Source organism: Xenia sp. Carnegie-2017, unplaced genomic scaffold, assembly GCF_021976095.1.
Source record: "Xenia sp. Carnegie-2017 unplaced genomic scaffold, XeniaSp_v1 HiC_scaffold_21, whole genome shotgun sequence".
In the NCBI taxonomy this organism is placed as follows: Eukaryota; Metazoa; Cnidaria; class Anthozoa; order Malacalcyonacea; family Xeniidae; genus Xenia; species Xenia sp. Carnegie-2017.
Window position 1 is genome coordinate 114,531 of NW_025813484.1, and position 24,113 is coordinate 138,643.

The window sequence follows — 24,113 nt, forward strand, 5'->3', positions numbered from 1 at the left end:
TACATTGTCGTTCAATTCGAACTAATGGACTTTTGAGTAATTTTATAAGTCTTTCAAAGCGAGCTTCAACCAAATTCTCTCTTCGAGCGCGCAGTAAGAAATGAAACAATAACATTTAACAATATCATTCTAGATCTTGTCAATCATTTCGTCATCTCATAGCACTGTTTTCATTGGTTGGCTTTACTCATTGGATGACGCAAGCTACTTTACGATAAGCTAACGTTTTTGGAGCCTTTGAGTTACCAAAGATAAAATATCAAAGTAAAACATGATTATACCAATTTATTGCCAAAATATACTAGCACACAGAAAAACACAACAAGTGATTTTCATGTAAGGGCTATTGATTCACCCACTCCAGTCAAAGGAGTAAACAGGTAATTACCCTTCTACCTAATTTATCGTTACATCTTCAATACAGTATATTGAATGTGTTGAGAAGATCAATTACAAAATGGTAATTCGAGGTCACCTTCAACACTGTCAGTTAGTATTCTGTCCTATTTACTACATATATAGACATAAGCTTAAATAAACAAAGTGTTACACTTTGAAAAATCCTAATGGCTAATTCTTCAAAGTGTTAATGGTTGCAATGTTTACAGTTCCTTCTCTCTGGTGATCATCGCTTTGATTCCGTTGTACATATCTTGAACAAGCTGAACCTCTGATCGACCCAAACGCCTCTTGTTTGAGATATCATAGACGCCTCCAACAGATCCTGAGTGTTCACCGTGTATTCCTCGAATCTGGACGTAGTATTTATCAGCAATAGCTTGAAATTCATCCTTTCTTTTAGCCAGCTTTGGTAACTTGATGTGAACAGAAGCTCTAAGAGCAGTTCCAAGATTCGTTGGACATGAAGTGATGTATCCCAGATGTTCATCATGAGAGAATTTTGCAACTGATTCAATATGATTAGCTGCACGACTTAGACGTTCAAAAACTGCCAGTATATCAGCGCCCTTTTGCATCGAAATTATTCTCAACTGATCTTCTTCGTTCACCCAAACCAAGAACGTTTTATCGGCATTATGAAAGATACCACGACCAGATGGCCAATCTCTGTTGCAACCACATGCTTCAAGGAACCTATCACCTTCCCTAAAACAAACAGTTAATGAAATGATTAAAAAGTTTCCTTTCCTGTTATTGAACAAGTTGATCTTACTTGAAAAGAAAATGATCAGCGATCAATTGATTTTTTGTTTTCTCATCCATTCCTTCCAATGCATAAAAAGTTCCTTTCAAATCTCCAACAAAAGTCGAGCAAGCCCTAACAACCTTATGAAACAAAAGATACATGCAGTTACCATCGACCAAAAAAGTAATAAAGCAGAAAGTTGCATGGATAAATAAATAGAAGAATTAAACCTTTTCCATTATTTCATGTCGTTGTTCTTTTGTCACGCCAGGAGCCAAAGGATAACCTTCAAGGTTCCGACCAACTCTGATGCGTGTAGAGACAATCATGGCTGCTTCATCAGACATTAGTGGTGGACATCGAAGTTTACTTGCGTCCATATCTGACACGTGCTTGTCTTCCGGCTTGTGTTTGTGATAGTAAGCAATGATCTGATCCATGAGATCGGAAAAGACTTTGTAACTGTCGTGTGAGCCTGCATACACTCCAATGCCGGAGTCAAGATTCTTGACACCAGAGAAAATGCACAACTTATATGGAACATTATAGGCGTCTCTCTTGTCTTTATACTTTTCCCAGATTTCACGAGTATTGAACTTAGACAAAAGTGATTTAGTGCCTTCAGGAAAAACTGGGTACCCAGTTAAATCATCAATACTGTTTAAGTGAAGCCCACATGGCACATTTGGAGTAGACATAGTTCACTGTAGAAGATATGAAGAAAAAGAACTTGGCGTTTGACTAATTAGTGAACAGCAGATATCAGAGTACAACATTTGATATTCTAATCAAGTAAAAGAGTGTATAAGTTAGTATTTGAATGGAGACGATAAACCTTTCAAAAACACCTTAGGTCTCCAGGGTTTCTTGACTTTCTGCTTGTTAATCAGGGTTATTCGTGCATTGTTGGACAAAGTCTACAATCCTACTTTCGCATTATTTAGTCAAAAATTTAGACAGGTAAGTTTATCTTCGACAAACAAAAAAGGATGAAATCAACTTAGTAGAGACATAACTAATTTGAATGGCTTTCATAATTGAGAGAATGCGACAAGAGCAGTGAATTTATCCTTTCTAAAGTCCATCTAATGAAAAAGATCTTCAGGCAAAGAGTGGAAATTTTTTGTAAGGCGAAACGACTTTATGTATTCATACCACATAACAACATACATCCAAGGAATGCAATACAAAACGAAAAACAAACCAATAACGTACTGATAACCGTATGAAATGAATATAATTACGATTCTGTACATTAAAAGAACGAGCTCATTCCAATCATCAACCTACCACTTATCAATCTTTATACATTATGAAAATAAATATATTTCTATTACATACGGTCGTCCACAAAAGAAAAATTATTGAAAAACAACTTTCAATACCATTATCTGCTGCGGGGTGCCATCAAAGAGAAAGTGGGGCAAACGACGTATATAAGAAAAACACTTACCTAGTTTTCTTTTTTGGAGAAATAAAGACAAATATCAACAGCAGTAAACAGATGAACGCACCTTCAAGTATAAACTGATCGAAATGATATCGTTAATTAAGCTACGCAGAAAAGTCTAACTTGTTCTTCAAGCTCCGCCTACAACTGTCAATCCTACCTTGAACGGCTTGAGGTGTCCACTAAAGTATATGAAGTTACTCTACCTATCAATAAAAAGTCTGTGTATTCTCCACAAAGACATTTTATTGTTCCGAAGAAAAGTCAATAAACTTGCAAACTTTCGAAATAAAAAGTAAGTTCGGTATTGTACAGACGTCTCTTCAATATTTCCATTAATATTCCAGTTAAGACAAAAAAAAAAGCTAACCATGGGGGTCAATAAACACGACTTATATTTTCAATCAATATTCATGCAGTAAAGCCTACTAAGTCCGCTAAAAAGACGAGATAATGCAAGCAGACGTATTAAACAATACAAGGATTTGCAGTAACCAGGACAAGCAGACAATTTTAAGTAAAACAAAATAAAACAAATTCCGAAAACGGACATCTCGTTTTCTTGATATTCAAGATAATACAAGAGTTTGAAACAAAAGATGGTGTAATATTTCGTCTTTGTTCCAAAGACATCATCAATCATTAGTCTGATGATGTCTTTGGAATAAAGACAAAGTATTACACCATCTTTTGTTTCAAACTCTTGTATTGTCGTGAATATCAAGAAAACGAGATGTCCGTTCAGGATTTGCAGTGATTTACAATTATTTGCATTAATATACAAATAGTTGGCAATAATGGTAATGTGTGCTTATCATATCAATAGTAGAACACATAACATGTTTTTTGTGACTATGTTAGTTGAACTGTGAAGTCTTAGGCTATATAGTAACCGATTTAAAGACGTAATATCACATACCAAATTTATAAAAAATAACTGGCGATTTTTTTTAAAATAAGACGATCACAAAAAAACTACAACTACAGGACGATCATTTGGTATTGCAAAATTTCAGTAAATCTTTAGTCTTCATTGACAAAAAGTGTGATTGTCGACATTTTATTGAGCCGACTTTAATAGTTCTGAGGACAAACAGGACGGTAACATAAGAAAACATGGCTAAATGAATGTTTTGAGAAATACTTCCACCAATTTGAATAATTTTACCTCTTTCTCGTCACTACCCTCCCAATGTTCAGATCGCGAACGGTTTAAAGATCTGCTTGTAGAGCGCACAGACTTTGGAGTAGAGCCTGGAGAAGGTGAGTAACCACGTCTCCCAAAATGTCTTAGGACACCGCGAAGGAATGGCTCCTAAGGAGAAATGAGTTATGGTACTAATTTGATGCAAGAACAAGACAAAACTAGCCAGTAGCTTACCAATTCGCTTCCAAGTTTTCGTTTCAGAAGTTGCTTGTTTGCATGTTCAACTCGTGGGTCTTTGAGATAGAGCAATGCTTGCGATAAAATAAGTATGATGGAATTGTCCATGGCAAAGTTAACAGAAGATCTGTAAGTAAGACAAATATTATGTCGAATCAAGAAAAAATTCTTTCAGAAAAAGGAAGGCAAAAAAGAAGACGATGTAATTGAACTTACTTGGCTAAAGCTGAACTTAAAGCTTGAAATTTCCAAGGAGATCTATCAGGAGAGGAAAGAGGTCTTGGATCAGCCTATATTGACACAAAGAGTAATTTTTTGATTATTGAACATTTCTCTCTCCCATCCATAGTCCTACAGGTGACACACATATCCCATAAAATATACAGGAAGATTATTGAACATTTCTCTCTCCCATCCATAGTCCTACAGGTGACACACATATCCCATAAAATATACAGGAAGATTATTGAACATTTCTCTCTCCCATCCATAGTCCTACAGGTGACACACATATCCCATAAAATATACAGGAAGATTATTGAACATTCCTCTCCATCCATTGTCCTACAGGTGACACACATATCCCATAAGATATACAGGAAGATTATTGAACATTCCTCTCTCCCATCTATATTGCATACAATCCAGAAGAAGACCCACCTCCTGCATGTATCCTAGACAGAGGTTTAAACAGGATAAAAGCGTCCCAAAACCAGGAGATCTTTCATTATCCAACGCAGGCGCACTAAACGTTAGTGTGAACAGCGGTGTGTATTCATCAATGTCCATGCCTTCATCAAGGAGCAATTCACAAATATTTGGAGTGAAGTTTCGTTGAAATGCCATTACATTACAAACGATACGAAGTAATCTGAGAAGGGAACGTTTCGTTTCATTTTAAGTTGTAAATTTTGAACAAAGATTTCAACTGCCCTTCATAACATTAAATTCAACAACTCACTCACGTTTTCTGTGTTTCAACAACAACAGGATTTTGTTTTTCTAGAGGTTCATCAGGAGAAGAAAATGGACGTAACAAGTCCCTGGTCGTCGATAAACTTTGCGACAGTTTTCTTTTTGATACAGAGCTTGGATCAGAAAGTTTTGAAAAATCACGTGGTTTCTATTAGATAATCATTTTCAAGGCAATCCGTCAAATACTTTAGTTTGAAGTGAAAAACAAATTGAAAAGCTATTTCTTGCCTCTATAACATACGCCAGAAGTCGTGGTCTGATCAAAACAGCAATACAATTATGAAGAAGACATGATGATGAATGTATTATCTGTTGAAATGCTTGAGGTAAAGTAAGTTGCCATTCCTTACGATATTCTGACAACTCAATGATAAACACTGTGATATATTCAACTTCTTTAAGACATAAGGATTTGAGCTCGTCACCTACCATATCCATTACCTAAATAATAAGTATTTGTCGTTGGTCAGCAGTCAGTTTCATTAAGGAAAAGAAGCAAAATAAGAGATACTGTATATGATGTTACAACAAAATACATTTCTAACCTCGACAATCCTGCAGCAATGGACAGCCACGAAATCAAGACATTCTTTCAAGAACTGATATCGTAACTTACGAAGCAGAGTCGCCATGACGACAAGAGAACAACACCAGATTTTCAACCACTTATCACGAGACTCAGAACATTTATCTGACTGCAACAACACAAAGAAAATTTTATGCTTGTGATAATCTTACAGATATGAAACACGAAACAAAAGACACCTGAGATGAATTTTCACAGTCGATTTTCTTCAGTAAAGAGAACATTCCAAGACAAAGAGGTTGAACAAGTTTGTTTAAACAGAGTGATTGGGATGTCTGCAGAATGAGTTTATATAATTCTTTTCATAAAATAAAAATAAAACAAACATATTGAACGATTTTGTCTTTACTTGTAAGTAGTTTGCCAATGAAAGGATAAAATGTATAGCAGAGTCAATAACTTCAACATTTTCCATTTTCTATAAAATGCAATAAAAAAAAGTGAAGACAAAGGATAGTTACATAAATGAAAAACAACATTCAGAAAATTTACCTTTAAATTAACGTCAAAGATATTCACAATATTGTCATATAACGCATGCTCTGTGAAGACTTGATGCCATTTAACAGGCTCCTTGACAAACGTCACAATTTCATTAAGAAGACTTAATGACACTGAAAAACACTACATGAAGAAGAGAAACGCTTAGTTATATGCAACAAAAAGAACCATTATTTGAAAGAGAAACTATGTAAATGGATTGAAAAAAGAATAACTATATTCAATTCATAATCATACATACTCACCCTTATTTGTTGATGGCACTGTTTCTCTTCTTTAGGTTCATTGCGATACTGCAACATTTCACACATTAAAGGCAGCAGCAACAACAAATATTCGCTCGTTTCCTCTACGATAACAGAAAATATTATCCCATCACGTAAAATACATCATCAAAATACGCACACATTTGTATTCAGAGCTTACCCCGGTCCTCTATTTTCGTGTTTTGTAACAAGAGAGACAACGAGGAAAAAAGTGAGACACGCAAGTGAGTTACTATCTTTGAGTCTGTTTTCTCAGCAGTTGTGATTGTGGCAACGATGGACTCTATTAGATCTAATGATGACTGGGCAGCTCTGAATAAAAAAAATACACTATGTAATAGTTGTAATCACAGACAAAGAAAAACACGCCCAACATATTTGGAAGTTATAGAAAATAAACTTTTTGAATGCAAACATGTCTAGATATAATATGTGTCATAAACAGCTTGACATTACTATTGTAAATAAATCCTTCCCTCTGCATTACTTGTTTTTTTGTATATGAAATATTACGTAATATCACTATCATAAATTATCATGTATTTAAATATTTTATTTGCTATGAGCTGAACCTATGTATGGTGAAACAAGATTACATCAAAAAGATTAGACATATATTTAAGATGTCTTTTTCATGTCATGGTGCCACGCAAATATAAAAACCATTTTATTTCATATCAAACATCCATACTTGATCCATTTTCGAAGCAACATTAAGAAAAAGGAACATTTTTCGACAATCATTTTCATAGTAGTTTCGTCAATTCCTTCTTCGAGCTAAATAAATTTTAATCTTGATCATTTAATAATGTTAAAAACCCTTTACGAAATCATTTATCCCTACATGATTCCTTATAGATCTCGTTATGTCCATCAATATCATCATTTGAGCATTTTTATCGTTGAGCAGCACACTGGAAAACTGGATGATTGACATTTGTAAGAAGCAGATTTTGAGATGAGAAATAAAATTAATTTGAGTAGAAAAACCTCTGTAAGGACCATCAAAAATGTTCGCCATGACTTTTGAAAGTTTAGACATGCTTCAATCATTTCTTTCCTTTCATCGACGTTACAAAACAACCACGGAGAGATAGAATACTTGTAAAATATAAAAAAGATCTGTCATGACGTCATGTCATAAACCGAAAAACAAAGAACAGAAAAAGAATGTTATAGCAACCTGTTTCATCATGTACTCATATCTTCTTTTTGCTTCAAAAATTTCCAAGACCTTCTTCAACTCTGCGTCTAGTTCATCACTGACGTATATTAAAAATGATTACAGAATTACGTAGCAACGAGAACTAAACATTTTACAATGTCATGGAGCTAAACACCTTTTGATGTAAAACAACTCATGCGCAATAATCTGTAACACATATGATCGGATTTGAATGTGAGAGATCAACATCTAAAAAGTATTGAAAGTTAACAAAAAACGCTCACATTTTATGAGAGCTATCGTAGCAACCTTTTTAGTTCAACCTTGTGAGCCAGTACCTTATCTGAATCATCAAGATCTTCCATAAGATATTGTGATAGTGTTGTCCAAAATTTTTCTCTATAGAACCATAAAAACAAAGAAATAAGCATTCTTCTTTGTTATTTTCATGGTCATTAAAATAAAGGCTTACGATTTCTTTACTGTCGTCATGGCAACATGACGTCGGTTCCTCCACAAAGAGTAAAGAAAGCTGTAAGAGGCTGCTACAACAGGAGCAGGATTCTGATAAGGAAATAGAAACATGAACTCAGGGAAAAAAAGAACCAAAACATGTTACAACATGCAATGATCGTTTACTTTATGGTTTAAATTTGTAAGAAGTGACTTGAGACAACTATTTGAGCCAAATTCCTAAAAAGAAACGACACATTTATGCATATCAATAATCCGTTTTGCAGAAAAGTGACAAAGCAACTGCGTTTAAGAAAAATCTTTGATAAATACGTTCACAATAATTGACGATGAACTGAAATCAAAGAAGATTTCCAATAATCCAGGTTGAGTAGACACAACGGCTGATAAAAAATCCAAAATGGCAACTTTCAACATTGTATCCTAAGAAAAAACTTATTTTAATAAAATAAATTATTAGAAACGTGTTACTGTTTTAGATAGTCACCTCAGTATACGATGTCAATTTATTGATGATAGCATCTCTAAGGCTCTTCGTTTGAGATCCCAGATTACACAACATTGACATTGGAGATAACTAAGAGAAACACAGGAGTGAAGGTTTAATTGAAGACCCTAGTTTGGGTGATATATGTGTACTTACGAAAGATATCTTTCGGAGTAATTTCATCGCTAATACTGGTATATCATTATCTTCTTTTATGTACAAATATGAAGCAACAGTTCCAATAAGGTGAACTCCATCTAGCGTACATAAAAACAGGCTAACATAACGTTTTTGCTGTTTTAGAACGTTCTTACGGTTAATCAAAATATCGACTAATGCCGAGTTATACCTGAGCTATCACCGTTGAACTTTCGAGTGACTTGTGTAATTAATGAGTTCTCCAAGGGTGAAATGTCTACCTCATCACAACGATAAGTCTACATAATTACAAATAAAATATAATAAGAAGTAATTATGCACAATTACAAAAGACTCTTTACCTTTGGTCTTCTGTCTAAAACTTCATTTACAACCATTAACGAGAACTTAACAAGATTTAGAACAACTCCAGCTGAACTGAAATGTAGACAACATATAAAATGCACATACATGTCTTAATATAATCAAAGTCCACCATGATAACGAGGCTTTTTAATATTGATTTAAAAAAACTTTGATATTAAATCATGAAATGTACAATGTTCATATCGTTGAATCAAACGAATCTTACCTTTGTGGCAATAAAGAGACTTTATCGACAACTTCAATACCTATTCCAACAATTTTAATCAACGTTTGTCCAACATCTGACCACAGCATTCCTTCAATGAGCATCCTAGCGACTCTCAAAACGTGAGTTTTACTATAAAAGAAACAATCGATAGTTGAAAAGGGTTAAGAACAATAAACAGAGGTTAGGAAAATTCCTTCACCTTTTGGATTGTGTTACGTTGGTAAATGAACTATCAAATGATGTGCCAAATGTCTTCTCATTTTCATCATTTTCTTTTAAACATAGAATTCCATGAAATATTTCTAAGCATTTTAAGCCTGGGATGAACAAAAACGAATTTATTTGATAGCAATTATAAAATGAATTTGTACAAGCAGTGACTCATTAAATTAAACTCTTCGACATAATTACCTATCTCTTGCTTCTCTTTAAGGTTATTGTAAAACCATTTCTGGTAACCAGTAAATATTTCACGACACACAAACACAATACAAGCAACAAAATCATTGATTTTTGACCCATTCGTTGCTTCTGCACAACACATTCCTGGCAAAAACTCTTTGATGATGTCCAAAGTTGCTAGGGTTACTGGATAATGTCCACGTGAACGTTCACGAGGCAATACGTGGCCAAAATGTCCCGGATCAATTGTCACTGAACTGAACAAAAAAGAAGCATGTCAGATACAACAGACGTCAAATGTTAACTGGATTAAAGCTTCTACGTAAAAGCTCCAATGAAAACATAAATGACAATGCGCATTTAAAACACCTCATTAAAATTTTCTCGTCACTCGGTTGTAATGAAGTAACACAAAATGGAAGAAAACCAGTCTGTTGAAAACTCAACCATGACTAAAGAAGACGAATAATAATTGTATAACAAAACAATATGACACAAAGAGAAGCAGGCAGAAGGAGAGAGGTGGGTGCAGAGGGGGAAGGATAGTGAAGGAACGAGATTCAGGAAAGGGAAAACTGGGAAAAGAAAATAAGAGAAAAAGAGTAATGGAGGGAAGGGGAATAAAAGATAGAAAGTGAGGAGATGATATGGAAGGAAGGACAATGAAAAATTGCTGCTGACGGAGTGAGAATGAAGCAGAGTGAAAGAATAAAAATGAGAGACAAAAATAGGGAAGGTATTGTAGGGAGAGTAACAAGATGATGAAGATTGAAGAAGAAGAGAAAGAAACGTAAATGAAAATATACACATTACCTGAACGGTTTCATATGATGTGACAATAACAAGACACTTTAAACAGGAAACAAGCAACTCAAGAGGACAGTTAGGGTTAGCAGAGAATCTGTAAACAAATCAACATAAGAAAATGGCAAAACTAAATTGAAGAAAAATTGTGTGTGATGACTTACTTTTGTACGATATAGTAGACCCTATCGATAAGACTAACCAAAGATATTATCTTACTCCAGTTATATAGCAATACATTATGTAATATTTCAATAACATCAAGTACTTTCTTCACCATCTCATGTCTTTCACGATCTGAACAAAATCAATACGTATATGCATCATAGAGAACGTGGAAACCAGTTTAGATTTTTAACTGACCTGAGCTGTGAGGTACATATTGAAGAAAATAATCTAGTTCAAGTAAAATAACTGCCAACAAGAATACTTTAAAGACCACTGAAGTAAATGGGCGCCTGTATAAAATCAAATCAAATCATACAAAATAATACTGTGAACACCAAGTTCCCCTACTAAAACATTGAAGCATTTCCTATGAATATATATTTAGTAATCAAACCTTCATTTGATGTAGTAACTTTTCCAACAGTTCCCATTGGAATTACGATTTTATCTGCCGTTGACACAACTATAAGTTAAACGCACAAAGTTAAAATCTTTTTTTTCAAATCTACGCCAGCTTTCATACATTGTCAGCTATATGATTGCTATTCAAGATAGCAAGAGTATGTTCTGTTGTCTTAACCATAGAAAAGTTTACGCAATCCTGAAGTCAATAATGTTTTTACCAGACTTGTAGAGAATCTTTGCATTGATCAATTTCCACGATGTTTTATCCGAGTCAACACAATCGACATCTTCCAAACTGTTCAAACTTAAGAGTTCAGTGTAGAATTTCATGTTATCCAAGTAATGAAAAACCTTACAAGAGATAAAAAAAACAAGTTAACTATTTTAAAATTTAACTTTTGTTAAAATCCTGCTATAATAACACACATTTTCACTACTGTTCTCATCCATAGCAAGCGAAGCCATAATCTGTGCGAAAGGTGAGAAATTATAGGGAAACCTGGTGAAAAAGGATTTGTTCTAGTTTTTATCATGTTTTAAATAACAATATAAAACAGTAAACTAAACTTTTACTTTTCAGTGGCGGACTTTAAAAGCATTGCCATACCACAATTTAGACTCTGTGAAAACAGAAATCAAATTTTGAAAATTATTGCAACGTTTAGACAAAATATTTCATTCGTAATCTTACACTATTCCAAAATTTTCACACAGCTCCGAGTTCCGTAATGTTTCCTTTAACACAGCAATTATCATCTAAAAAAGCGAAGATAAAGCAGGGAAAGTTTAGTCCTAGAGAAGAAAAAATCTGAAGAGAAAAGAAGAAAATAATATACCACAGGATCTCCTAAGGTCGTCTCATGAAACAATGTTAAAACAATAGACAGTAGGTCATAAACAGTAGATCTTGATGAATTTGAGAGGATCTAGCTCAGGAAAAATAATACAAGAATAAATAAAACAGACATTGATATATTTATATAAAAGTCTCTTTCCTTACTTCATCATCAAGAAATGGAGAAGATTTGATAAGATTAAATAAGTAAGGAAAGACGCCACATTGTAACGCCCGACTTCCCAACATTTGTACAATCTTAAATGAAAATGAAATATTCATTAATCGTGTACTATTTTAAAAATGATTGTTGCTTCATTATCTATGTACATTTGGCGTGTCTACGTCATCGTCCATCACTGTGAATCTGACCGCAGCCCACGCTAGCATAACTGGAGAGTGATGTACAAGGTCTCCCCATTTAAGAAATATTTTCTCCAATTGCTGTTAGGATAAAACAAAAGTTATTGTGTACACATATCCATCATCATCACCCATAATACACACATATACCTTCTTGTCTTTTATTTTGCCAATTACATGATCTTCAAGACTAAAAAGCAAAATTCATGACAAAACATAAAAAACATAACAAGTCCTCAATCAATAAAAATCTAAAATGGTTCAAAAGTACCTTTGCTCTTCAACATGCTTGATTAAAGTATGTAATTTCATTCCTTCCAGCAAAATCATTACTTGAAGAAATCTAATAAAAGCAATGAATCATTTGTTAGTCCATGTCATGTAAAATATACATGATCAAAGAAAGGTTATAATGACAAACCCGATCTGTGGAATCATGAGCTTGGTATATCCATCAAAGGAATGTCTGTTCAGTTGTCTGGTACCAAATACCTGAGACTATTAGAAGAGAAAAAATTTTTTAGTTTACAGCAAACCTGTTTCTCACCACTCTTCTATGATTGGCCAGACTAAGTCATGAATTTGACAATGGAGAAGCTGCAATCAGTGATTAGCTCCTTTCAAAAAATTTCATAGTTTCAAGAAACATATGTGTAATGTATGTCTTATTGTAAATGGGACTACTTTCATGATAAATTTAGAATAAAATAAGAAAAATTTATTAAAAATTTATACATGTAACCATGGATGGATTAACAATGGTGTGTGTGTGGGGCGGGGTGAGGCGAGGGTGTAGGGTGAGGTAGGTGTGTGTGTGGTTGGGGTGTTAGATAAGGTGGGGGTGGGGGTGAGGTGAGAATGTGTGTGTGTGTGTGTGTGTGAGGAGGTGTGGGGTGGGGTGGGGTTCTTCTCCAGTTTATATATTAGTTTTGGAGGCTTCTCCTTGCCTAACCTTGTCCAACTTTTTTGTTAAATTCTGTAACCTTTTTATATTGATTTGGAGATATTTTAAAGTACAATCTTTTGAAAACTTATCACAATTGTTTTGCTTAATTACTTGCTATAAAAATCAGCAAACCTCCTCCAAGCCCATCCTCTAAATCTTCCCTGCATATAATACAATCAATCTAAATATATTTTATGACAAAGTTAGATAATTACCTGAAACAAGGCTACTACTGAAAGCAAAGATTTTGAAGGGTTATCAAAATGTTTGTATAAAAGATAAAGAAGACGAAGAACACCAATCTACAAAATGTAAGACAACAAGAAGTTATAAAACTACTCCTTGAGAAAATCATCTACTACTTTCATACACCTGTTCATTAAGTAACTGCCGTGCAAATCTGTGTGAATGCCTTTTGACCTACAAATATAAAACAAAGGACCTTTTAAAGGGATAAAATATACAAATTGAGAGGAAAGTATCAGTTAAATATGAAGTTTACCATATCTAGATGATCACCCATAGGTAAATGAATAGGTGTTTGACAAGAAGTCTGGTAGACATGCCACATCTGAAACACAAGGAAACAGCAATAAAAAAAATATTATATGAAAATTACTAATTCCTTATCATGTTACAAACTGTAAACTCTTACCTCTGTAAATATTTCCATATCTTTCATAATATCATCCAGAAACTGCACAAAAATTTCCTGAAATGAAGCAACATAAATTTTACGTCCTGTAAAACATAACAATAATAAAAGAAAATTTAAACCTGGTAAGGATGTGAAGAATTTTGTGATTGGATAATTATCACTTCAAGACATTTTAATATAGAGTTTCTCTCGTCAAAGTAATACTCCATTACCTAAATAATGAAATACAGCATCAAAAAATGTACAATTAATCTTTAGACATAATCAAAACAACCTTTATTAGTAAGGTCTCCATGAGAATCTCATGTTGAAGAATTTCCTTAACAACATAATGTAAAAAATTGAGAAACATTGAATCACATGACAAAGTAAAAATTGAAAAAAATAACTTGAAGTTGCTCTTTTGATTCTCTGAATGAGTTTTGAAGATAACTATAAAACAACTTCAGACTCTGTAACTCATCAAGATCCTAAATCATAAAAAAGTCTCATTGAGTACATAAGCATAGAAATAAATATACATTTTAAAATTTCCTTACAATAAACTTGCTGAGTTTCAATGTAAAATTCCTTTGTAATTGTTTCACTTTTGTCTCTTGTTCCAACTTTTCTTTTGATGTATTACTAAAATAATATATCATCAATTTGTATAATTGCACTTATTAACTCCTTTCAGAGATTTTTTAATGACTTGAAATCTTTCCTACTTTGGTTTTCTGTAATATGATAAGCTCTTCAACAGTATATCCTTATTCTTCTTCAATTCTTCTTCAACATATTCCTGAGTGATATAAAAACAGAAAATGTTTCAGGAAAATAAGTCAATTATTTTGAAAAACTATCATATTTTCAGTTGTGATAAAAATGTAGATTATTGCCAAAGTTTGTCTACAAAACTACACAACATTAATAATAATCATAAATATCTTTAATTTTCCATGAAATTATACTAAAAAACTACATAACAATAGTTGGTTACACAGTACCATCAAGCAAAACTTAAAGTTAGTGACAATTCATTGATAAAAACCATTGTCACTTGTCAGATGAACAAGTCAACAACAGTGAAAACATACATACCTGATTTCTAATATCACACTGATTTGCAAGAATATCCAAAAGTTCGGAAGACCTGGAAATTACTAATTTTAGTAGTTGTAATGTGTAATTTTTAAAGTTTCAATACTGTTTTCTAGACAGTTCATCAGTTTCATACTTAAAAACCATGACCAGCCAACAATTTAAAGAAATATGGTATAAAGCAAATTCCGAAAAAACAAGACATCTTGAGACTGCAAAATATGCATCAAAACAAGACGAGAAGTGAACTGTAAATTTTCGACTTTATTTCAAAGTCATCCTCAGCCAGAATGATATTTGAAACCATACATTCACATAAATATTTACAACGCATGAATTAAGTAACGGAAGTCAAGCAATAGAAATTAAATAGTTTGATATTTACGAAAGCGGAGTTGGAAGAGCTGTCATATATTAAAAGGATGAATTGAAACAAGAGACCAGACTGGTGGAATGAGTGTATTGTAATTTAAGAGAAGAGTTGCAATTCTTTGCTAGCCTTAAGTCCCATGTTCAGAAAAGGTTTGTTGTGTTTGATGAGAAGTGCTTCAAGAAAAGCAAGAATGTGGTAGTTGTTAGATTTGGTTGAGTGAAGTATTTTATAGTTGTTGAATATAAGGTTTTCTATAGGAGGGGGTTCTGGGAAGTGGAGGGAGATCATTGAGTTGTGAGAACTGGTTTTGTAGAGTAGCCAGGAATTGAGCGTTTCATATGTGTATGTATGGTTTTACATATCATTCTGTCTGAGGATGACTTTGAAATAAAGTCGAAAACTTACAGTTCGCTTCTCGTCTTGTTTTGATGCATATTTTGCAATCTCAAGATGTCTTGTTTTTTCGGAATTTGCTTTATACTATAGTGTCATACTTGTTATAAGTAACTTATGCACAGGAAAAAATCTCTAAAAACTATTGAATAGCTAATAAAAAACATACGATATATAATCTTCCATGACTTGGAAAAACTCGATGATTTAATTTTCAACGTAACAATAAAATCGACTGCAAGATAAGTCAATTTCTCTCATCTTGTTAAAGTTTGTACGGCGTCCATTTTCTTAATGCGGTTGATTGGTGTGTCCGCTGTACAGTTGGAAAGACAACTCAGAAGTAAATATAATAAATTATAAAACAGGACTCCGCTCAGAGCCCCACGAAAAGAATAAAAAAATGAAAAATAAATCCTTTGTATGAAAAATTCAATATCTTTTATAGCAGAAACTATGTGATTATAAAAAATTTTCATTCAAGCACATTAAGAAATTTTTCTCAAATATCTCTCCATGATGTGAATCAGGGAATGAAACATTGGGGTGTAAGAAGATTTTGTCGAACAATTCCATTCCATTTCCATCATAATTATAGTCTGTAGAAACCACAAGTAGAAACAGCAGAATATTTTAAAGAACAAACGCATGATGTCATAATCATAAGCAGGTACTTGTAGTCTACAATTATCACAAACATTAAATCTTCCGTTTCTTCTTCCAACATAAAATATGAGGATATTTTTCACTGTCCTTCTCTTTTTCCTAATTGTTCAAGTTTACGGACGACAGAGATGGATGAAAAAACATCGCAAAAATGGAAGGAATGGTTATACCAAAGACCAAATTCTAACAGCAAGTATGTAAGATACAATTTTATGTTGACAGTTGTTAACTGTCCATAAAAATCCAATAGTTTTTTTCTGATCTTTGTTATTTTGATTACATAGGAAATTATAAACACAGTAAGAAAAACCGTTTTGACGAACTGGATGCTTTGCCTTATTCATCACCACTCTCTCGACCTTATAATTTTAACATGTACATAGATGGTCCTTACGGCTGGGGGCCTGCGAGACGTCGACGTAACATTAACAGGTATAGTCAGTAGAAATTTTGATCTTTATCAGTGTCTAGAACTAAAGGAAATTTTTCTTGGAAATATTTTCAATAGTTACCAAACAGGTTCTCATCCAATTCAAAACAGTCAACAGTTCAATAATCTTCCAGCTCTCCCTGCTGTATATCATCAACGTCAGCCATATAATTATCAAAATTTTCAAAGTCGCAATAAGATAAATCATCCTAGTCAATTGTCTGTCAAACAACTGCTACCAGAGGCTCCTAAAGTGCAGCAACCTGCAGAAAGGACATGGGTGGACAAGATGGGAGTGACGTGGACGACAAGGAAGGTTAATGATTACAAATGGGGCGAACGAGAACCCGGAATAATGATGGATGAGTACGCAGGGGGTCCTTTTGGGTTCGATGACGTCAAGAGAGATAACATTGAACGGTTAACAGCAAACGAGGTATTTTGTTTTGTATATTTGTCTGGATTATCATGGGGCTTAAAAGCTCTCAAAGATTCAATACCATCTGTAAAGGAAGATTATATGTTTACTGTCTGGCGATATGAAGTTAAAAACACGTTTAACTATGTTTTATACCATTTCATTTTATTTCAGAGATGATCCAAGATTCTCAAGGAAGATATAAGAGAATAAGGAATGCTGTAAACAACGGGATAGTAAATTATTTTAAATGGGGTAAAGGTGAATCTAAGGTGAAAATTTAAAAGATCATTTGGCCAAAAAGATGGGACAAAAATTGCAATATACTTTCTCACAGGTTACAAAAATAGAAACAAACATGTTTCAAAATACATAGAACATCAACATTTAATTTTCACATTTTGTTTCAAAGGATCGTTAAACTTTTAAAACCATGATTGCAATGGCGTCTATGACGTCATAAAAGTAGGAAACATAATGCAACAACAGACGTGGCCTTAATTAAAATTTATGCAAAATTGACATCATAATTATAACAGCACCAATATAGTATCATATGATGTTATTATAACAACAGATGCAGCTTCATGTGATCGTTTCAATTTTCTATTTTTTCTATATTTTGAGACGTGTGTTCATTTACAATAAATATTTGAATATGAGGTTATTTAAATTTCATCATACACCTATGATCGTGTTGTAACAGTAATATGGAAGATTCTCAAGTCTTAAGTGAAGCTGGTGATTCGGCTTGTAGTAAAGAAACAGACGAATCGACACCTTTAACAGGAGAACTCAAATCACAGCCTCCTGGTGGAATAACTACATGGCTTTTTCTTACGACTTTGATAACAATATTTGGATCGTCTTTTCAGTTTGGTTATAATGTCGCAGTTGTGAATACACCAGAGAAGGTGTGCAGTCGGTTTTGAAAAAAATCTTTATTGACATTACTTCGTTTGCCATGTTTATAATTGTGCTATATGGAGATACTTTCTTAGATAAGTGAATATTCTGGTAGCTCATATAAATACACGTAGACTAGATATGAATCATGTGATATGACGCAACTATTTTGTACAGTTACAGCACCCGTAACAAAAATATATGGCTTTTGCTTTTATAGAATTGAGAAAAGTACAAAGTGTTTATAGTTGTAACTCTTGACATTTCTTAAACCCTGACTTTCGATGTTGAATCACTGTGTTTACAATATCATTAATGCCTTTAGATTGATATAAAGAAACAACCATAACGCGTTGAGAAAAGATTATTTTAGCAAAAGAAAATAAATATTTTCTTCTCAACAGCATTGTCAAAAGCAACCTTATTTAACTAAATTTTACTCAAAATATTAGCTTTCCTCCTGGAAGGTTAGCGCTTTGGCACGCTTTTATATCAATCAGTTATGTCATCATTAAACTTAAAACAGATTCGCGTAATAAACGCGTGTGGCATAATTGGTTAAAATTCATTCCAATTTTGATTTAAATATCTGATTTCTCTTGAAGGAAATTCGTCATTATTTTAAAAGTCACAATGTCGCAATAAGTGACATAATTTGGTCGACTGCTGTTTCCATTACATCATTTGGTGGTTTGATTGGAGCAATAATTGGTCCAATTGCAGCTGACATGTTAGGAAGGTAAAATCACATCAATCAAAGTAAAATTTAACATCTCTCTCTTTCATTCTTTCTCATCTTCTTGATTAGGAAAGCGACTCTTCTTTGGGATAACGCAGTTATCATTGTTGGTTGTGTTCTTGTATTTTCCTCTCGTTTTGCACTTTCGACTATTCTTCTTATTTTTGGCCGTTTTATTATTGGCGTAAGCAATGGTAAATAAATCGTTAACTAAGTGTTATAGCAAAAATACTTGAAGAATAAATGCTCTTATTCATAAATTTTACGTTCAGGTATAGTTACCGTTGTAGTGCCAATGTATTTGTCTGAAATATCTCCCACAAATTTACGTGGTGCTGTTGGTACATTAAATCAGTTTGGTATTGTTTTTGGAATGCTTATTGCCAACATTCTTGGACTTCATCAGGTATTTTTACCATTTTTAATCTTCTGAAGTGGAAAATTTAATTTTATCAATGTTCACGATGTTTATTCAGATTCTTGGTACATCAAAAAGTTGGCATTATCTATTGTCATTCAGTATTGTTCCAGCTCTGATTCAGATAATTGTTCTTCCCTTTTGTCCTTTAAGTCCACGATATCTTTTAATTACATTAAATAAAGAATCCCTCGCCAGGACAGGTTTGTCGTTTCGTCGTTTGATGAAAACTTTCTTCTGCAAGAAATATTCATGAATTCATATAGTATGATTATGTTCTGTTTTGTAGAAGTTATAAAACTTCAGGGTTCATACAATGTTGAAACAATCATTTCTGAAATGAGGGTTTGTTAATTGATATATCAAATAAAATACTTATCAATCGTATTTAAGAGGATGATTTTTTCTTTAACAGCATGAGAAAGAGACTATATTACAGCAAGGAAAGTTGTCAATATTGCAACTGCTACAAACAAAATCGTTAAGACGCCCTCTGTTGTTGGGTGTTTTACTTCAACTTTCTCAACAGTTTAGTGGTATAAATGCCGTAAGTATTTTTGTATAATTCACATGTTCAGATCACAATATCAACAATACGCTCACTGATTTATACAGTTGATGTTCTACTCAACTTCTACGTTCACAAAAGCGGGAATGTCGAATCCTGATGTGGCAACTTGTGGTGTAGGAACCGTCTCTGTTGTTATGGTCGCTGTATCAGTAAGTTGTCTCTGTATATGGCTATGCTTCTTATCAAAATGCAGTAAATCTCTGGCATTGACTTTCGCAATACTTTTTTTTCACAAGGTGTTTTTGATGGATCGAGTTGGTCGACGTAGTTTGATGTTGATTGGTCTAGCAGGAATGTTTGTTTTCTATGGTATAATTACGATCAGTTATGCTCTACAGGTAATTTCCATAAACTACTAGTCTGTAGTTAAGAATGTAAAAGATCAGTTTCCGACTTTCTCTACGATTCATTTAGGATAAGTATGAAAACTTTAAGTATTTGGCCGTTGCATGTACATTCATCACAATGGCTTTCTTTCAGATTGGACCAGGTAAATTAATGTTATTCAATAGCCTACGGGCAATATCCTCAAGTACAATTTACTACTTATGTTTCATACCAGGTTCCATACCATGGTTCATGGTTGCAGAGTTCTTTTCTCAAGGTCCAAGACCAGCAGCAACTAGTATTTCAGGTTCAGTTAACTGGCTTTCGGGTTTTATCGTGGCTATAACATTTCCTTCCATTCAGGTAGACATCATGGTATTTTACCATAGTATCTTCGTTATTTCACCACAGGATTGTCGGAGGATTTTTCTTATTTTAGGATGTGTTATTTCCTTACGTCTTTATCGTGTTTATGGTCTTTATCCTTGTACTATGGACGCTCATTTTCATCTACGTTCCAGAAACAAAGGGGAAAACATTTGAAGAAATTTCACGAGAATTGTTAATTAATTCCTACGAAGTAAACAATGATACAAATCATAGCGATTGAAACATATTTGTTAAACAGATATTGTTTATCGCATTTTATACGTTAAAATGAATATCTAAAAAGATTAAGAATTTTATTTATATCAGATATTTACAAAATTACAACAATTGTCTTTAGTGGTAATTGTTGTTCTCTGATGTATTTTCCACCATGTTTATTTTAAACTGTTGTTACCAAAGCTGTGGAAGTATTTACTGGCAACATTCCATCATCGCCAACAACTTTTAGTGAATTTATTGACGATGACCGCTGACTGGCTAACGATGACCGCTTACTGGCTAACGATGACCGCTGACTGGCCAACGATGACCGCTTACTCGGTAAAGACGGACGACGATTTACCGAGCGACTACTCGATTGATAATCGAGACTACCAACAGAGTTGTGTTTACTTCTTCTATTGTTAATTGTTTGTTCTTGAGAATAAGATCTTTTCCATAAAACGTTAGCGTCATTCTCTTCATTATCAACAACACTCTCGTGTAATTTGTCATATATTTTATCAAGAGCAGCATAATCTTTGCTGATGCCAGTAAATGAATCACTATTTAATGAAATAGTGTCTTCATTTTGTAAACGTAGATGCTTGATCAATTTATCTGATATTTCTGCGTATAAATGAGAGTCGAAGTCCGCGGTCAAGTTCTGGGAGACTGGGCGAGAATAATAGTCTTCGAGCAGTTCTTCCGACGACGATTGTTTACGAGAAATATCGAAGTCATACGAGCTTCTATTGCTATGAAATGAGAAACGTTTCACGGAATCATGTCGTTTGAAAGGAAGAGGTGGAGGAACGTCGGCCTTTATGTTTTGTGGTACATCATAAATCTCAATGTTCTCGTAAATCTCATCGTGAGAGTCATCTTCATCACTTTGATAGTTCTTCGAATAAGAAACGCGTTTTCTATCAAGTGTGGGGGCTGATTTTACTTTGACTTTGTCGTATAATACATGCAAAGTCCTTTCTTTTTCCATTGAGAGACTAATTCTGTTGTTGTTTCTGTTTGTGAGTTTATGTCGCAAATCAAACTCTGGAAAACTATGACAACGACCATTTGTTGGTACATGAAGATATTGAGAAGTAATTGTTGGTGTATCATAAATGGAGTAATCGACGTTCACAACAGGAACACTGGACCGTTCATTGCTTCGTACGTTATTAACATAAATATTCTCAGTGGAAGAAGACATGTAGAGATTCGATGGTTCAAGGTTATCATCATAAGAAACATTAGATGTAACATCTGATACTTGTGGAACAACGTAAACTTCTTCTGTTACTCCTTGTGATTCATTTGAAAGCAGCAAGGATGACCTATCAATATTTTCGTAAGTCTTCGCTATTTCACTGATGTTTTCATAAGGATGTGCAGATTTTCTATAATTTTCTTTCGATGTTAGATTACTATAGTAACTAGTTCGTTTCAATGGAAGAACAGGACGTGAATCAGGTCCAAAAGAAATTTCTGAATTCATTGAGTCTCTATGACTTTGTTGATCTAACTGCGTATTCATACCAAGAGGAAATGGGAAACATTGCTGTGATGACAATAAATTTCCTTTGTAATTAATTCCTGGAGATATTTGTCGTCCTTGAGCACTGCTACCCGGAATAGATATGGGTTTACTTCCGCTCATGAGCTCATAGTCTTGCGACATCAACGTATCACGGTTGCTATAGTAGCCAGAGTCAGCGCAACTCCTGGGGACGAGTGACGATGAACTGCTATCTGAAATATCCGGGTTCATTACGTCAAAAGGCTCGGTGTTTTCACCAGCTGAAAAATAAGAAAGGAATTGATGATAAGCAAAAACTTTAAAATGCTTTTGCAAAAAAAAAACTCACTTTGATTGTTGGAAGAACTATTTAATGGAATGAGCTTGGTTGGTAAGTTCAGTGGTAACTGTTTTTGAATCAATTGTCTGATAAAAAAAATATTTCACATGAATTCACATTATAAATTGTCTGCTCGAATACAAATTTCGATGATTCTGACCTTTCATCAGACATAACAGATCCCCAATCTGGGGTATCGCCATTACCACGATGAGCGCAATGGGAAAACGAATTATCCAATGGAGGACTGATATCTTTAACTTTTGCAACTCTATAAACAAAAAAAAATTCAATAGATTGTGAAATCTCCAAACTACAACAAAAACAGTAAATGGTATACCTGGTCTTGGACATCGAACCTTTCCTCTTCAGTGTACGTGTCACTAAAAGTGAGATGAAAAAATGGTGAGAAACCAGAACGAGGACACAAAAATAATGTTGCTATAGTTACCTAGTGAAATAGGAAAATAACCAACTTGTGACGTCCTTTTATTTTGACCTTTAGCAAACTCTGTTCCTAATCTTGATCTTAAAAATAAAAATTTTACAAAAAAAGATTTAAAAAATGAAAAACCCGAAAGAGAATTAAAGTGAACATCATTTACGATGTTCGAACATTTTGCTAGAAATAAATCATTCGATATTTTTATCACTTTAATGACTTACTTCCACGAAACAACTGTGATCAAATCCCCAGACTTCGCAAGCAACAGTTCAGTATTCTTCTTGTCTTGCAATTCAAAACAACACGTAACATCTTCAGGAGTGATCTTTGATAAATGCAAAACAAATATTTCACATGCAAAATTAACAAGACGACGATAGAAACCCTCCACTCTTCATCTTCATAATGCCTGCACAAAAAAAATTCACCTCATATAATCTCTCTTGAATTGAAATAAATTTTCCACGATCCTTTGGATTTGGATCCCAACAGTGTTCAATAAGAAGAGAATATAATCTATCAGGACAATGATCTGGTTTTCCTGGTCGCCCATTGGCTGGTTCGTCAATGATTTCAAGGATCTAACATATGAAGAACGTCACAGTGAACTTTTCATTCTTTTTACACTTAAATAAATATTTTTCTAACTTTACCTGAGAACCGCTAAGTCCTTCCCAAGGCTGTCTACCATATGAAAACATTTCAATAACTGTTATACCGAGAGCCCAAACGTCACTGGCATGAGAAAACTCGCGATTCTTAAGGCATTCAGGAGCACACCTAGAAAAGTTTATAAACATCATGACCAAAGCAAAAAATAGTGTTCCCTATGCAGTTCATAACTAACCAGGCCACAGCAATCCTTCCACTTGATTCCATAACATATACGTCGTCTTCCAAGGCAATATTCGCATCAAACCAAAATCACCAATTTTTATCTGACAGGAAAAATGATATATTTTATCATCTTAACATGTTAAGCGTGTATGTTGATATGTTTTACGAGAGAAATATAAAATCAACATTACTTTATCATAGGAGTAAAGAAGAATATTCCTCAAAGCCAAATCTCTATGAACAAATCTTTTAGATTCCAGGTAACTCATTCCTGATACAATTTGCAAAACAAAATCAAATAAAGTCGATATCAA

The 24,113-nt window shown here is 33.7% G+C and overlaps 4 protein-coding genes across 6 annotated transcripts; 1 reads left to right on the forward strand and 3 right to left on the reverse strand.

Moving 5' to 3' along the window:
* Positions 1-271: 271 nt before the first annotated feature.
* LOC124444138 (arginine kinase-like) lies at positions 272-2,799 on the reverse strand. The gene is made up of 4 exons (XM_046994722.1): positions 2,601-2,799; positions 1,378-1,851; positions 1,175-1,287; positions 272-1,107 (listed from the first exon to the last, which is right to left on the reverse strand). Exons 2-4 carry the CDS (start codon positions 1,843-1,845, stop codon positions 603-605), a joined length of 1,086 nt encoding a protein of 361 aa, XP_046850678.1. The 5' UTR covers positions 1,846-1,851; positions 2,601-2,799; the 3' UTR covers positions 272-602.
* A 721-nt stretch (positions 2,800-3,520) lies between these two features.
* On the reverse strand, positions 3,521-16,261 carry LOC124444439 (nucleoporin NUP188-like). The gene is given in 55 exon segments (XM_046995061.1): positions 3,521-3,912; positions 3,979-4,108; positions 4,198-4,271; positions 4,642-4,852; positions 4,947-5,104; positions 5,185-5,397; positions 5,502-5,651; positions 5,695-5,817; positions 5,892-5,960; positions 6,035-6,166; positions 6,289-6,392; positions 6,470-6,621; positions 7,001-7,086; positions 7,154-7,231; positions 7,300-7,410; positions 7,493-7,571; positions 7,650-7,723; positions 7,813-7,873; positions 7,947-8,038; positions 8,114-8,167; positions 8,261-8,371; positions 8,436-8,525; positions 8,592-8,692; positions 8,785-8,872; positions 8,936-9,011; positions 9,166-9,297; positions 9,368-9,485; positions 9,580-9,827; positions 9,940-10,022; positions 10,384-10,471; positions 10,539-10,671; positions 10,738-10,782; positions 10,785-10,832; positions 10,937-11,005; positions 11,166-11,298; positions 11,374-11,446; positions 11,521-11,567; positions 11,641-11,703; positions 11,784-11,873; positions 11,948-12,040; positions 12,113-12,226; positions 12,296-12,335; positions 12,417-12,488; positions 12,567-12,643; positions 13,307-13,393; positions 13,464-13,511; positions 13,594-13,662; positions 13,747-13,803; positions 13,869-13,961; positions 14,024-14,068; positions 14,139-14,219; positions 14,289-14,373; positions 14,457-14,530; positions 14,830-14,881; positions 15,765-16,261. Coding segments are annotated over 55 exon segments (5,286 nt in total). The 5' UTR covers positions 15,782-16,261; the 3' UTR covers positions 3,521-3,717.
* A 25-nt stretch (positions 16,262-16,286) lies between these two features.
* LOC124444136 (solute carrier family 2, facilitated glucose transporter member 3-like) lies at positions 16,287-20,803 on the forward strand. 3 transcript variants are annotated; one of them, XM_046994721.1, is made up of 15 exons: positions 16,287-16,454; positions 16,546-16,693; positions 16,770-17,127; positions 17,284-18,023; positions 18,621-18,754; positions 18,824-18,948; positions 19,027-19,160; positions 19,231-19,375; positions 19,462-19,517; positions 19,588-19,719; positions 19,788-19,892; positions 19,980-20,081; positions 20,158-20,233; positions 20,306-20,433; positions 20,510-20,803. In XM_046994721.1, exons 4-15 carry the CDS (start codon positions 17,820-17,822, stop codon positions 20,678-20,680), a joined length of 1,512 nt encoding a protein of 503 aa, XP_046850677.1. In that variant the 5' UTR covers positions 16,287-16,454; positions 16,546-16,693; positions 16,770-17,127; positions 17,284-17,819; the 3' UTR covers positions 20,681-20,803. The 3 variants fall into 3 exon arrangements, with proteins under 3 accessions (XP_046850677.1, XP_046850676.1, XP_046850675.1); XM_046994720.1 differs by having other exon boundaries at positions 16,546-16,560; positions 16,645-16,693; positions 20,158-20,433; XM_046994719.1 differs by having other exon boundaries at positions 20,158-20,433.
* Positions 18,036-23,852, reverse strand: LOC124444135. Its single transcript, XM_046994718.1, has 7 exons — positions 23,616-23,852; positions 23,391-23,543; positions 23,184-23,287; positions 22,969-23,045; positions 22,678-22,900; positions 22,527-22,603; positions 18,036-22,458 (listed from the first exon to the last, which is right to left on the reverse strand). The coding sequence occupies exons 1-7, from the start codon at positions 23,763-23,765 to the stop codon at positions 20,840-20,842; spliced, it is 2,403 nt and encodes an 800-aa protein (XP_046850674.1). The 5' UTR covers positions 23,766-23,852; the 3' UTR covers positions 18,036-20,839.
* Positions 23,853-24,113: the final 261 nt, after the last annotated feature.